Source organism: Tinamus guttatus, unplaced genomic scaffold (assembly GCF_059628265.1).
Source record: "Tinamus guttatus ecotype Peru unplaced genomic scaffold, ASM5962826v1 Tinamus_guttatus_pri_ptg000242l, whole genome shotgun sequence".
Classification (NCBI taxonomy): domain Eukaryota; kingdom Metazoa; phylum Chordata; class Aves; order Tinamiformes; family Tinamidae; genus Tinamus; species Tinamus guttatus.
This window is the reverse complement of record NW_028288776.1, coordinates 6,112,528-6,127,013: the sequence shown is the minus strand read 5'-3', so window position 1 is coordinate 6,127,013 and position 14,486 is coordinate 6,112,528. Positions and strand designations below refer to the sequence as shown.

Below are 14,486 nucleotides of genomic sequence, written 5' to 3'. Positions count from 1 at the left end.
GAGGACCTTGTTCCTCCAGAGCTGCCGGCCCGGCTGTCTACAGCCGGTTCCGCAGGCTGTAGCTGTCAGGGACAGGCGGTGGCCTGGAGGCTCCACCCTGGCATTACCCCGGAGCGAGAGCCCCGGGCACGGAGAGGGGGACCGCACACTGCGGGGTGCAGACCCCGGAGAGGAGCACCGCACACTGCGGGGTGCAGACACCGGAGAGGGGGACCGCACACTGCGGGGTGCAGACCCCGGAGAGGGGCACCGCACACTGCGGGGCGCAGACACCGGAGAGGGGCGCCGCACGCTGCGGGGCGCAGACACCGGAGAGGGGCACCGCACACTGCGGGGTGCAGACACTGGAGAGGGGCACCGCACACTGCGGGGCGCAGACCCCGGAGAGGAGCACCGCACACTGCGGGGTGCAGACACCGGAGAGGGGCACCGCACACTGCGGGGCGCAGACGCCGGAGAGGAGCACCGCACACTGCAGGGTGCAGACACCGGAGAGGAGCACCGCACACTGCGGGGTGCAGACACCGGAGAGGAGCACCGCACACTGCGGGGTGCAGACCCCGGAGAGGGGCACCGCACACTGCAGGGTGCAGACACCGGAGAGGGGCGCCGCACGCTGCGGGGTGCAGACCCCGGAGAGGGGCACCGCACACTGCGGGGTGCAGACGCCGGAGAGGGGCACCGCACGCTGCGGGGTGCAGACACCGGAGGGGGGCACCGCGCACTGCAGGGTGCAGACACCGGAGAGGGGCACCGCACACTGCGGGGTGCAGACACCGGAGAGGAGCACTGCACACTGCGGGGTGCAGACACCGGCCGCACAGGCACAGGCAGCAGCACCCAGCAGTCAAGCAGGGAAGATGCTGGCTGAAAGCCCGCTGCAGCATGCGAAGCCTCTGCTCCTCGGCCCTCCGGGTGCTCTCCCGGCGCAGGTCGAGGCGGCGGGGCTGCCCTCCCTCTCTGTGCTCACGTGGGCAGGAGCCCAAGGGTGCAGCCCAGCTCGTGGCTCCAGCGTGTCCCGCGTGGGGCAGCGCCAGGGCTGGCGGGAGCCAGCGCGGAGCAGCCTCCTCCCGGCTCCGGGCAGCAGAGCAGAGCTCCGCGTCCCCGCAGCCCAGACAGGGGCCTGGTTAAGCCAGGCCTATGCAGCAACGCCCGACATAGGGCAGTCACAGGGCTCCTGCAGCACAAGGGGACTTGGCCAGAGGCACAGAGGGACACCTCCGGGCATGAGGACAGCCCAGATCAGCCCTTGCTCTTCAAAAGCTTCCCCAGCAGACCCGCAGCCACATGCAGGGCAGAGGAAGAGCTGCAACCTTGGACAAGAACCATATTTATTTCACAGACACGGAATTGCACTGTTGATCGATTCTACACACACCGGGGACACGCAGCAGCACGACCCCCACCAGGCTGGGCCAGGCCACTGGGGGCAGAATTCACACAGAGATACTTGTTTCTTCCATGGGACCGATCGGCAGGAGGAGGGTCTGTACAGCCGGGCTCCCACACTCCCGCCTGGGGGCAGCTCCCGCCCCAATCAGGGATAGAAACATTAAATAAGTATATACAGCACCTCCTGGGGCAGGCTGGAACGGGTTGGGTGAGACAGGGCTCAGTTGCCCATTTTTACTTTAGACGTCTAGAAAGAAAGAAGAAAAGTCAGGCCACGCTCCACAAACCCTGGCTTGGCACCCCGATCCCACCCCGGCCTAGGCAGCCACAGGCACCTGGGGAAGCCGCAGAGCTCTCATGAGCCCTGCTGAGCGCTGCGCAGGGCACACGCAAGGTGTGACACCCACGGTGGCAGCAGCTCGGATGGGCTGTCAGCAGAGTGCACACTGCTGTGCACAGCAACGCGCTCCTGTGAGGAGCTGCCTCCTGCCCAGGCCTCCTGGACAGCCTCTCCCACCGCCACGGAGGGTTGTGTGGGAGCACAGGGGCGTCTGCCTGGAGCTGAAGAGCAGCAGGGTGACAGGCACCTTGTGTTCACAGCAGCTTGGGGACCCCGGGAGACAGGTACCTGCAGGATAGCCACGATGACCCCAAACAGCCCTATGGCACTGCCGAAGATCTCCACGATGAGGATCTTGACGAAGAGACTCGCGTTCTGGGCATCCGCCAAGGCAGCCCCGCTGCCCACGATGCCCACGCACACCCCGCAGAAGAGATTGGACAACCCCACAGTCAGGCCAGCCCCAAACATGGAGAAACCTGTGAGAGAGACACCACGAGAGCAGGGGGCAACCTGCTCCACCTGCACCCACGGCATGTGGCAGCGGCTCTGGCCAGAGACAACGCAAGGACCAGAATGGCCAAACACCAGCAGCTCCTGCTCTGGGGCACAGGACTTCCCCAGGGCACAGCTGGGCTCCTGCAGCGCCAGAGCAGCAGGTGGTGGCAACCAGGGCAGGCAAGGTGGCTACCTGGCACGTCCCTCCCCACAGGGAGGTCTGAGGGGAGGCAGCAGTCCCGATGGGTACACTAGGACTTGACATCTGCCTGCTGGTTCCCAGAGCCCTGGCTACTGCCCATGGGGAGAGCCATGTCACTGTTGGGAACAGCCCCTGCCCTGGCTGGGTGAAGGAGGGCCTGAAGAAGGTAATTTAAAAGCTACTTCCTGGCTAGACTCAGACCCACAGTCCAAGCCAGACTTGGTCCTGCCACACTGTTCAGACACGGCTGGCAGGATGAGCTGGGATGGAGCCAGTCAGCCACAGAGCAGGGTGTGGGCCAGGCAAGCTGGGCCCTGCAGCCCTATTCTTCACAGTGAGAGCAGAGGGAGCAGCAGGAGGCCGTGGCAGAGGGAGGCAATGCTCACAGCTGCGTTACCAGTGACCTGAGCAGTCCTTACCTGCGTGGTAGTTCCTAGCCCCAATCGTTTCTGGTGTGACTCCAGAGAAAGGCTGAAACGAAGCACACAGCCTGTATTAGTGGCAAGTCTGTGGTCTCTGGAAGAGCTGCCTGTCCCTGGAGTAGTCCCAATTTGTCCAGAGTTGGGGCCTGACTCTGTATCCTTGAAGGCTTCATTACCCCATCTTGCGTGTGCTCCCACCCTCAAGCACGGGCAAAGCCAACCCACCGACCTCCAGCCCAGGGGCTCCCAAAGCCACAAGAGCACCCAGCCCCCAGGGCTGCCAACACTGTCCCTCCCCTGGCTGCCCGTCCCACCGCCACCCCGAGGCGGGCACGGCAGCCCTAGCCCTTCCATACCTCGGCCATGTTACTGATGACAATTGCCATGATGATCCCGTAGATGGCCACCGCCTCGCAGAAAATGATGCTGTGAGAGAGAAGCAAACGCTGAGCACGGTGCCCCAGGCTCTGCGCCGCCCCGAGCAGCCCATCCCAGCTTACGTCCCCATGTGGATCCCTCCCAGGCCCTGTCCCAGTGCTGCCACGAGCAGAAGGGCAGCCCAGGCCAGCCAGAGCTCCCCTCTCCAACAGGGCAGGGAGGCAGTTGTGCTGTGCCACCCGCGTACCCTGTGCCACCCCTGTGAGGAGCAGCCCCTGGGACCCCCTCTCTGCCACCAGCCCCGCTTGGCTCTTGCTGGGAAGGGCTGTGCAAGGTCTGGCGGGGCTCCTCTTGCCTAGGGCAGGAAGTGTGAGCCTGGGTTGTTTGTTTTGAACACACTGGGCTCATTCACTGTGTGATATCACACACTTGGGAACCTCCAAAGTAACACTTGGGCGCCTTTATGGCTCTTTGTTTCCAGGACAAACAGCAGCAGCTCAGCAGGAAGCAGTCGGACAGCAGCACCCAGCTAGAGTGAGCACAGGAGTCTCTGCGTTGGCACCTGCACGGACCAGGCAGGGCGTGAGCGTAGCCCCAGATCTCTGCTTACCTGACCAGGTTCTTGGTTTTGATCCGGGGTGCTTTGACTCCGCCACCAATGATGCTGGAGCCTGTGATATAAATCCCCCTGCAGCAGACAAGAGTGGTTGGTGGAGGGTCTGACATGGCCTGAAGGGCTTGACAGAAAAAAAAAAAACAAGTCCTTCCAGCTGAGCAGAGCCCTGGGCCTGCAGCTGGGAGGACACCGTGGGCTCAGCGTGCCCACCCGCAGGGCGCACGTGGTGCCAGGCACTGCCACCTACCCCGGCAGAGCGGCTGGGGACACAAACACAGCCCAGGCACAGGCCACCTGCTGAGCTCTGGAGACGAGGGACACCCCTGCCCCTCCGCTGCCCTCACCCAAGGACCTGCCGCGTGCAGGGGCCTGGCCAGGAGCCCTGGGGCCGGAGGCCGCTGCTGCGGGACCCCACGAGCTCCCCACGCACGTGCTGGGCTGGGGGAACCGCAGCGGGGAACCAGCTCCTGAGCCAGGACAGGAACTAGCTGGAGCCCCGAGCCCAACTCACCAGGCAGCTCCCACCACGGAAAGGGAGATGGCCAGGCCAATGCCCAGGTTGCACCACATAAAAGGTGAGGTCTCTGTCAGGAACCTGGAAAGGGAGAAACACCCTGAATTAGTGCAGAGGCAGAAACCCCCTAACCATCGTGCACAGCCCCACAACAGCACCCCACAGCCGTCAGGGTCACCATGCAGCTGGAGATGAGCAGGGCCCTACCAGGCACTGGGGTGTGAAAGCCTCTCTCTGCCTGCCCGTGCCCCAGGCAGGGACCTGGGTAGGCCAAGACCTTCCTCGTGACAGTCACCATGCAGGAAAGGCAGGAGAGCACCGATCCCCTGCCTTCTGCTGGGACAGAGATGGGAAAGGGCAGCGACAGCAAAACCTGCACAGGCCAACATCACACGTGCAGGGAGGTGCCTCGCTGCCACACAGCACAGCAGACACTGAGAACCAGCAGACACTGCAAGAGCTCACCTAGGCTGCCACACACCGACAAGGGACGTGCAAGGGGGCAGCCAGGCCACGACCGAGCTAGTGCCAGTCTCCCCTGGGGCTGCCACCCCTTGCACCAACGGTCATGCTGGAGAGGGGACAGGGAAAAGCTGCCCTGGGGTCTTGAGGGAGACTCAGCCCTGCTACACTTCCAAGCACTAACGTGCCAGGAGCATCTCCAAGATGGTTTCAGCTAGGGCTGCCTGGCCTGCCCTGGACAAGGCGGGATAAGGAAGCCTGCGACAACCCCCGGGGAGAAGCATTCCGTGAGGAGTGAGGAATTCCAGCAGTGATGAAACGTGGGTCTCGCACGGAGCAGAGACCCCACTGCGCTGCAGCTCTCAGCACCAGGATGCAGAGCGACCACTGCGCGGCACCCCGAAGCAAACACTGCTCCCTCTGGGCAAAGCCAGCCCCAAATGCCTCCTCACAGGGCCCTGCGGGGGAACTCACCAGGCTACATCGAAGCGGAAGCCCAGGTCAAATATTGTGTAGCAGATCCCTGGAAAGCAAGAGCGACACAGGAACCCTTAGACACGTAGTGTGACAGTCACATGCTGCCCAATCACCATCCGATGCGGGACCACACGCTGCTCCCAAGGAGCCTGTGGAGACCAGGAGCTGCTGCTCCATCCCTGCTCCTTCCCCGGCCCAGCTGCTCTGCTCGGCGTTCCCCCCGCCTTGGTCATACCCAGGGGAGCGGGTCCTTGCTGCACTCGCACAGGCAGCTCCCGGTGCTGCAGCGGCCCCCGAGACAGCGGGCACGGTAGGGAAAGGGAGGCCTCCTCGCACTCCGGCGGTGCCAAACACCCAGCCAGGCTCGTTGCTGCCCGCAGAGCCCGTCAGGACACAGCGCCCGCGCTGCCCCTGCAAGGCGGCTGCTCCCAGTGCTCCCGGTGCTGTGCAGGGATCGGACAGGGCTCCTGCCCGCGGGAGCCCCGAGCCACCCAGCGCCAACGCGGCCTGCAGGGATCAGCGCTCGCCGGGCCCCGGCGGCAGGGGATCCCCACGGGCCTTCGAGCAGGGCCAGCCTGGGGCAGCCCACGGCATCAACCAATTCCTGGCGGGAGCGACGGCCCAGAGCTGCCACCCTGCAAACACGCAGCCAGGACCGGGTCCCGTTAACTCGGCTCGTCCTCGGGTCCCGTTAACCCCAGCGCCTCTCCCAGCAGCCCGGGAAGGCAGAGGCGCTCGCGTCAAAACCCCACACGCAGAGCTGGGGAGCTGCAGCGGCGTCTGCTCTTTACAGGGCTCACAAGGGGCAGCTGGAGAGGAGTCACTGCCCTGCTCCTAAGGAGCAGATGGGCGGCATGGCAGAGCCTGCACCACACCAGATAAACGGACGGCTCTGCCACTGCTGCCTGGAGCCCAACAACATCCACCCCAGCCAAGGCCAGGACAGGAAAAGATGGGAGATTTCTCCAATACTTCAAAGCAGCAGAGAGGCCACTGCATCCAGCCGCTGCTCAGCTCCCCCAGCAGTCGTAGGTGGGAGGCAATGGGACCAGCAGGGCCACATGGAGCCGCAGGAGCCCTGTCCATGGCCTGGAGTGCTGGAAAACCCACCCCACAGGGGAGCCCCGCGCCGCCAGCACAGCCGAGCTGCCGCGTCCCCCGGCTGCTGCACGTCCGCGCAGGACAGCGGCTCCGCGCGCTGCGGGACGGGAAGCGGCTCCAGCCCAAAGGGGAAGCGGCAGCACCAGTCACTGCTCCCGGCACCCGAATGAGGAAGAGGGAGTGAAGGGCGGCCGCAGCCCGGCCCGTGCACCCACGACCTTCACGGCCGCCCTGCTCCGGGCCGGGCCTCGCCAGCTCGGGGCTGGTTTGTGTTTTGGGTTCACTGCCCGGCCTGCGGAGCAGGAACTGATCCCAACCAGCCGCAGCTACCCACCACCCGGGGCAGGACGGAAGAGCTACGGCCAGCTCAGCGGGATCTCTGGGCTCCTTCTCTCTCTTCAGGAGCCTTGGATTCAGGACACGTGGTGGTGGATGCTCTCCAGGGGCTCTGGCTCCAAGCCTTGCAGCCGGGAGGGCAGGAAGCAGCCAAGAGAGCGGGGCCACCGCCTGCTCGCGCTGGCCCGGGAATGGGATTACACCAGGGCAGGAGTCGGGAGCGCCTGGGCTCAAGTCACCACCATGTTCTGACAGCCTCGAACTCATAGTGTGCGTCTGAGCTGGCGTGAGCTGCATGATTCAGAGCTCCCTACAGCAGCCCTGCTCCTGCCACCGCGTTCCCTAGGCCTGCTGGAGGGGCCCTGGGAACAGGAGCGAGTGAGACACTCGGCCGCTTACTCAATCCCCCCGCTCATCTGGGCACAGGAACCAATTCCCCCCCCCAGCTTCTGCCTGTTCTGGGCTCGCTTCCCTAGAAGAGGAAACAACCAGCGTAAGCAGCAGCCCCAGCAAAGCTCAGTGCACAAAATCCTTCCGTTCACCCTTGGAGCTGCTCCTTTCGCAGGAGCATTAAAGCCCACCCCGGTGCCACGAAGCCTAGGGCAGCCCTGCACGTCTCACGCTGCCACAGCGCAGAGGAGCAGCAGGGTTTGCTCCTCTCCCTAGAGGACACTGTCGCAGCCCAGAAGCCAGGCGTGGGTCCCAGCCCACCCCGAGCCGCTGCACCCAAACACGAGCCCTTTGGGGCTCCAGCACCTTCTGCTCTCGCACAGACACGGCCAATCCGCCCAGGCGAGGGGGTGCGGGACACCTGCTCTTTTCCACAGGAAAAAACCCTTGACTTCCCCAGCCCCTTCCCTGCAAGGGGGCAGCCAGCAAAGCAGCGATCCCGGCTCCAGCCTGCCCTGCCCCTGCTCGCTCGCAGGAGCTCGCGGCTCCGCTGCCAAGGGCAGGCCCCGCCGGGACACCCCGCGGCCGGGCAGCCTCCCCGGGAGCAGCCCCGGGAGCCCCCAGCTCCGCTCCGCGCGCGGCCCGGCGCCCTCCTCCTCCCGCAGCCCTCCAGGCACCGATCCCCACGGATGCCCCGCAGCCCCTGCTGCCCCCACAGCTCCTCCCCGCGCCTCTCTGCTGCCCCCGGCCGCGGGCGGCGCTCACCGACGCCCAGCAGGGTGGTCCAGAAGGCGAGGGCCAGCCCCGAGTAGAGCAGCGCGAGCCCCGTCATGGCGGCGGAGCGGAGCGGAGCGGAGCGGCGGGCCCGGCGCGTCACCTGATCCGCCGCGGCGCGTGAGCGGAACCGCAGCGCCCCGCCGGCGCCCACGTGACCCCCGCCCGCGCGCAGCCATTGGCTGCCCGCTGCGCCGCCCAGCAGGAACTACAGCGCCCGACATGCAGCGCGGCGGGCGCCGCTCCCCATTGGCCGCCTCCCTCCGCTGGCCGGCGGCGGGGGGCGGTGCTGCGCTCTCATTGGGCGGCTGCCGGGGCGCGCGGCGGCCGCCATGGCGACGCTGTTCAGCAGCGACGGGGAGGCCGCGCTGCGGCGCGCGGCGGGGCCCGCCGTGGCGGCGGCGCGCGGGGACCTCGACGCCTTCTACGAGACGGGTCGCGCCGCCGCCTTCGTGCGCGATGGCGCCTTCCGCACGGTGCGCGCGGCGGGGCCGGGCGGGGGCCGGGGAGGGGGCCGCCGCCGCCGCCGCCTCACAACGCTGCCCGCAGGTGGCCCTGCAGTTCCCGGACGAGCTTCTGGCGGACGCGGCGGCCGTGGCGGCCCGCGTGGAGGCGGCCAGCGGCGCCCGCGCCTTCGTGCTGGGGGACACCACGTACGGCAGGTGGGTGCCGGGGCCGCGGTCACGCGGAGCCCGCGGCGGGAGCCCCCCACGCCCCGCGTGACCGCGGCGCCCCCGCAGCTGCTGCGTGGACGAGGCGGCGGCGGCGCGGGCGGGCGCCCAGGCGCTGCTGCACTACGGCCCGGCCTGCCTGAGCCGCGCCGGCAGCCTGCCCGCCCTGCACGTGTTCGGGCGGCAGCCGCTCGACGCCGCGCGCTGCGCGCAGGCCTTCCGCGAGCTCCACCCCGAGCGGCAGAGCCGCGTCGTGGTGCTCAGCGACGTGGTCTACGCCCACGCCATGGGTGAGTGCGACGCGACTGCGGCCCTGCCGCCCCGGCCCGGTGCAACGGGGCCTTCTCCCGCTTGGGTCCCAGCCTTTTCTCTCCGCAGGGGAGCTGGAGCGGCACTTACGGCCTGACTACCCCAACGTGGTCTTCTCCAGCGTGGAGTGCGGGGAGCCCGGGCCGGCGCTGCCCGGGGAGGTGCGGCACTTGGGCCGCCGCGTCGTGGTGGAGGCGCCGGGCGGGCTGCAGGACTGCGCCGTGTTCTACGTGGGCGCCGAGGGCCTGGCCCTCAGCAGCTTCATGCTCACCTGGAACCGCTGCCCCTTCAGCTCGTTCGACCCGGCCACCGGCCGCGGCCGCCGCGAGACCTTCAACGTGAACCGGGCGCTGATGCGGCGCCTCTACCTGGTGGAGCGGGCGCGGGATGCCAGGGTGGTGGGCATCCTGGTGGGCACGCTCGGCGTGGCCGGCTACCTGGACGTGCTGCAGCACCTGCGGGAGCTGCTGCGCCGGGCCGGCAAGCGCAGCTACACGCTGGCCGTGGGGAAGCCGAACCCCGCCAAGCTGGCCAACTTCCCCGAGGTGGACGTCTTCGTGCTGGTGGCCTGTGCCCAGAACTCCCTGCTGGACTCCAGCGACTTCTACCGGCCCGTGGTGACCCCCTACGAGCTGGAGCTGGCCTGCAACCCGGCTCGGGAGTGGACTGGGAACTACCTCACCGACTTCCGAGACCTGCTGCCAGGTAAGGGCTGCGGGGGGTGGCACGGCCTGCCCTGCTGCCGTCCCCGGGGCCGTGGGGACCCCGCGGTGCTGGCGTGGGGCCAGCGCGAGCTCCGGGCTGACGCCCCCGTCTCCTGCAGGTGCCTGCGCCCACGTTGAGCTCCCGGCAGCAGCGGATGCCGAGGACGCTGCTCCCGACGTGTCGCTGATCACGGGGGAGCTGCGCGCTGCCCGGCTCAGCGCCCCGCCGGGCCCCAGCGCCGCCCTGGCCTGCAGGGACCAGACGCGGGCGGTGGCGGAGATCGGCCCCGCGGGTTCGTGCGCCGGGGTCGCAGCCGGGTGAGCCCTGGCGGCGCCGCCTCCCTGCTCTCCCTAACAGCTCCCCGCTCGCTCTCCTCCCAGCCTCCTTCCTGGAGTCCCGCAGCTGGCGCGGCCTGGAGCAGCAGCTGGGGAAGACGCCCGTCGCCAAGGCCGTGCCCGGCCGCCGGGGCATCGCCATTGCCTACGAGCACGAGGGCCGCGAGGAAGCCTGAGCCTGCCAGCCGGGACCAGCGCGGTGCCGCGTGGCGGGGCCTGCACCTGGCCTCTTGCAGGGCCCACCATGGTCTAAGAGGGAGCCGGAATTTGTTCCTGGCAGGACAAGGAGCTGCCTCTGGCCATCCCCAGGCAGGAAGCGGCCCTGGGGGCTGCAGCCCAGCAGTGGGGAGCAGCAGGTGCCCGTCTGTGCAGTGATGCCCATGGCAGCACCCAGGCAAGGTGCTGGGCCCAGACCCACACCAGGGCCCTGTCTGTAGGAGTTCTGCCGCTACTGGGGAACAGGCACAAGTCTTAGGTGAGCCTGCAGGTGCCAGGACTCACGCCTGGGCTGGTTATTGGTATTAAATAAAGCTGAAATAAAAGTAGATTCGTTGCAAGTGAATTGTCTTCTAATGGAAAAAAAAAAAACATGGGCTGAAGAATGAAGAGCTGGGGGGGAGCAGAGGTCCCAGAGTGAAAACACAGATTGCAGTACTTGCTACAGAAGCAGAGCCATATTAATTAGTTAAATCCAGGTTGAGAGAACAGATAAATCATAGTGGGGAACCCCTGGAAAGAAAGAGCACGTTTGCAGATGCTGCTAGGGCACTAAAGCAAAGAGACCAGGGCTGCTGCTGCTGTGAAGGAGCTCAGGTGAGCTGCAGTGAGGAGCCTGCGCTGCGGGGAGGTGCTGCTGGGCAGGGGGCTGGTATCTGTCCCCCTGCTCGAGGGGCAGAACTGCTCGCTCCTCCCGGCTGCCCCAGGGCCTCCAACGTTCCCCTGCAGCGTGAGCAGCCGTGGGGCAGGGCAGAGCTCCCCTCGCCTCCTGCCCCCTCGCAGGCTGCCAGGGAGCGTGTGGGGCTGGTGCGGGGCCTGCGCTGCCACCAAGGGCCCGGCTGGGGGTCCCCTCTCCTTGTGCTTTATAACCCTGGGGAGGAGGACGGAGCCAGCCCAGGCCAAACCAGCCCGCGGCAGGATCAGCCCCTCAGCTGCGGGAGCTGGGAGGCACCGTGACGTCCTCCTGCCTCTGCACGCTGGCCCGAGGGCACCCCGGCCGCAGAGCTGGCTCCCCACGGGCACAGGGCGCCACACGGAGCTGCGGGGCAGCGGCCACCGCTGCCTGCCCGGCCAGCGGCCACCCCACGCGTCCCCCTACACGTGGTGCCACCGCAGGGCGGCCTCCAGCCCCGCGCTGCCTGGCTGCCCCGGCCACCTTCCACTCGTGCTCCTGCTCGCCTTCGCACCCCAGGGGAGGAAGAGGAGGCAGTGCAGCGCCCCACGCTTGAGTTAACCTCCTCCACGTCCGCTCCAACCGTGCGCTCTCCTGAAGGGAAGGGACAGCCATAATCTGGGCACTGCAATAATGACAGCTACAACATAGAAATATCCTTAATATAATTAGGTGCAGGGCCCCCGCCCTCCCAACCACACACATACAAACTAGCAGGGGGAGCCCCCTGCCCAGCGCGTCTCTGCCGGGCGCAGCGCAGCCCCCGCGGCGGGGAGCGCGGGGGGATTCGGCAGCGCGGGGCGCCCCGTCGTCCCGGCCCCGGCGAGGGGGACATGCTGGGGAAGGAGAGATGCTGACACCAAGATGCAGCCACCAATTCTAGGCGAGGAGCGTCCCGAGTGGGTTAATTCTAGGTGGAGGGTTACTCTACGAGCCGTACTGCAGCGGGGCAGGGAGGAGGGGGCTTCCTTGCAGGGAAGGGCTGGTCCGGGCAAACCATCCGCGTTCCTGGCCGTGGGCTCAGTAGTCTGCCGTGTACTCGGTGCCGTGCAGCCCCCGGCACAGCAGCGTGAACTCCTTCACCATCTCCTTCACTCGCCGCTTGTTCACACGCTCTCTGCTAACACAAACACAGGGACAAAGTGAGACGGGCGGGAGGGACAGGGACAGGGCGGGTTATTGCCACCGCGCGGGCAGGAGGGACGCGCACACCTGAGGATCTGCTGGCTGAAAGTCTCCTTCTGCTCGGGGTTGACGCGGGCCGAGGGGAAGCCGTCCTGCTGCATGGCCTCCTTGATCCAGACGCTCAGGTGGCTGAAGCAGTGCTTGTTCAAGGCAAAGAGGATTTCCGCAAAGTGATCCATGAGGCTGCGGGAGGCCTGGCCGCCAATGCCCTGTGAAGGAGCACACGGACCCTGCAGAGCTCAGAGCTGCCCAGGGGCCTGTCCAGGAGCCCACGGTCCCCTTGTCACTTTACCTCCAGCACAGCCTGCAGCAGCACCTTGCCGTTTTCATGCACAACTTGTCCCACCGGGGCGATCTCTCCACAGCGGGGCAGCAGCTCCGTCTGCAACATACAGTCCTGGACAGTCAGAGCTAAAGCAGGTCCCGGGCAGCAGCTCCCTCCCCTGACCTGTGTCTGGGGAAGCCTCAGGGTCTCCCTCTTGCCCTCCCCACTCCCATCTTCTTCCGGAAAGATCGGGGCTGGACAGGGAAGAAAAGGGACAGGCTTTGGGAAGGAGGCTCTCATGCTGGCAGCACATCCCTTTTGCTGCACAATCAGGGGATGAACAAAAATGCCTAAAGCAGCCACAATACTCACGAAAAAGCCACAGGATGATTTCACTGTCGGGGCCTCAGGGAACTTGAGAGAAAGGACACCTGTGGGCAGGAGGCATCCAGGTTAGCAGCCAGAACCCCCCTGCACCTCCCCGAGGCAGCTGGGTGGCACCCCAGGCCCCCGGCCAGGCTGCTCCCAGGTGTGCAGGAGCAGCAGGCTGGTTTCTGAGCAGGGGCTTGCAGCACGTGTCCGCACGGGGAATGCGTGTGGCCGCGCTCAAGGTACTCACCGCACTGAAACACGGCCTTGACATCCAGGTTGCTACACAGGAAGAGGTCCGGCTTCCTCTTCAGAGCCTGCAAGGCACACAGAGGGACGGGATAAGCACAGTGCCACCGCGGCAGCCAGACAGACTCCCAGGAACCTGGTGCCCAGACAGCCTCTGCCCGGACACACACTTACCTGGGCACGCTCATGATACGCAGATTTACACTGCACAGAAGGAAACCATCACTTTTACCCTCAAAAAAATCCCAGTCAAACATCTAGGCAGTTCACTACAGTCGGGGAACTCCGACCGCAAGAGCTGAGGATCAATGCCAAGGAGGGGTGCACACAGATGCCTTGGACAGACACAGGACAGAGGCTGCCTGTCCCAACGGGCAGAGGCAGCGCCCCTGAGACAGGGGCAGCCGTGCAGGGCCCACACGTGTTTCCTTCTTCTCCTCTCAGGGGCTCTGGGGTCACAGCACTAAGCCCAGGCACTAGCCCAGTGTTCAGTCCCCAGCTTGGACCAGCAGCAGACGCTGTATTGGCTCCACGACAGAGAAGGCAATGAGATGCCAGGGTTGCTTGGCACATCCCGAGCAAGGAGGAAGCAGGAGCTCAGGAAAGCTCTGCCTCCCCTGTGCCCAGGGACCCCCTCAGACACTGTGGGGTTCAGCCCTTTGCTGAACCTGCAGCGGTTCTCCTGCACCGTGCTCAACCCTGGGGGAAGGCAGGGGCGAGACAGAAGAGCTTCTACCTGTATTTGCCCCATCCACAGGAAGGGTTTCTGCCCTGCTACAGGTAGTCCCATTGCACAAGACCAGGATGACACCAGGCTCACACTGCAGGGCCAGCACCGGGGACAGCAGCCCCAGCTCTTCCGAGATGACAGACCCGCAGCAGGGTGGCCCTGCTCTGTTTCTGGAGGGCTCAGAGCCCAAGCTGGGAGCCTGGCTCCTTTCCACGCTGCAGCCTTGTGCTGAGCTGTGTGCAGAGGCACTGCACAACCCTGCACCCTGCGAGCCTGCTTCCCAGCACGGCAGCAAGGACGGCTTTGAGCCGGCAGCGCTCGGGAGACAGGGCCGTCCGCCCCAGCCAGGGCCTCCACGGGGAGCAAAACGCAGTTCATTCCCTCCCCGCCTTCTCCCCTAGGGACCCTCTACGTCTGGTCAGTGCTGGGCACATAGGCTGGGTATGAGAAAACCAAGCAGCAGGTTTCAGGGTTACCCAGCTCCCTTTCTGGCCCTTTGCATTACGCACTGCTGCAGAGGACCTGGATTTGGGACTCCAAAGGCATCCCTGGAACAGCCTCAGGAATCAGCTTCGAGGCCAGATAAAAAGGTGGCTTCACTAGCGTGATGAGGACCAGATTATACTTGTGTGTGTATATACAGACTGTATGCATCGTGCTAGGGCCAAGGTCTCACGGACAGCAGCTGCACCACGGTTTGGAAACACGTCCACTCATCAGAGCCGCTGCACAGAGCGGCCCCAAGGGACACGCTGCAAGATGCTTCTTAGGTGCTTAGCTCGAGGCTCTCCCCTCAGCCCACCTTGGTCCCCAGCCCTGCTGTGGGTTCCCAGTAGGGTGAGTAGGAGCCCTCCAGGCCAAGCAGCACATTGCTGGT

The 14,486-nt window shown here is 66.0% G+C and overlaps 3 protein-coding genes across 5 annotated transcripts in view; 1 reads left to right on the top strand and 2 right to left on the bottom strand.

Annotated features, from left to right (window-relative positions):
* Positions 1 to 1,314: 1,314 nt before the first annotated feature.
* ATP6V0B (ATPase H+ transporting V0 subunit b) lies at positions 1,315 to 7,977 on the bottom strand. Its single transcript, XM_088526121.1, has 8 exons — positions 7,894 to 7,977; positions 5,299 to 5,347; positions 4,360 to 4,443; positions 3,843 to 3,920; positions 3,211 to 3,280; positions 2,852 to 2,903; positions 2,021 to 2,211; positions 1,315 to 1,639 (listed from the first exon to the last, which is right to left on the bottom strand). Exons 1-8 carry the CDS (start codon positions 7,958 to 7,960, stop codon positions 1,613 to 1,615), a joined length of 618 nt encoding a protein of 205 aa, XP_088382247.1. The 5' UTR covers positions 7,961 to 7,977; the 3' UTR covers positions 1,315 to 1,612.
* A 257-nt stretch (positions 7,978 to 8,234) lies between these two features.
* On the top strand, positions 8,235 to 10,098 carry DPH2 (diphthamide biosynthesis 2). The gene is made up of 6 exons (XM_088526122.1): positions 8,235 to 8,378; positions 8,452 to 8,564; positions 8,643 to 8,863; positions 8,952 to 9,587; positions 9,706 to 9,879; positions 9,968 to 10,098. The coding sequence occupies exons 1-6, from the start codon at positions 8,235 to 8,237 to the stop codon at positions 10,096 to 10,098; spliced, it is 1,419 nt and encodes a 472-aa protein (XP_088382248.1).
* Positions 10,099 to 11,648: 1,550 nt separating this feature from the next.
* Positions 11,649 to 14,486, bottom strand: part of IPO13 (importin 13) — a 36,075-nt gene continuing 33,237 nt past the window's right edge. The window contains exons 16-20 of one of the 3 annotated variants that reach the window (XM_088526111.1): positions 12,881 to 12,947; positions 12,634 to 12,692; positions 12,289 to 12,378; positions 12,024 to 12,205; positions 11,649 to 11,931 (exon numbers count right to left, since the gene is read on the bottom strand). In XM_088526111.1, the coding sequence (XP_088382237.1) occupies positions 11,832 to 11,931; positions 12,024 to 12,205; positions 12,289 to 12,378; positions 12,634 to 12,692; positions 12,881 to 12,947 (498 nt within the window). In that variant the 3' untranslated portion in view covers positions 11,649 to 11,831. Of the gene's footprint in view, positions 11,932 to 12,023; positions 12,206 to 12,288; positions 12,379 to 12,633; positions 12,693 to 12,880; positions 12,948 to 14,486 lie in introns of those variants that run through there. The other 2 variants (XM_088526112.1, XM_088526113.1) reach the window with 2 other exon arrangements.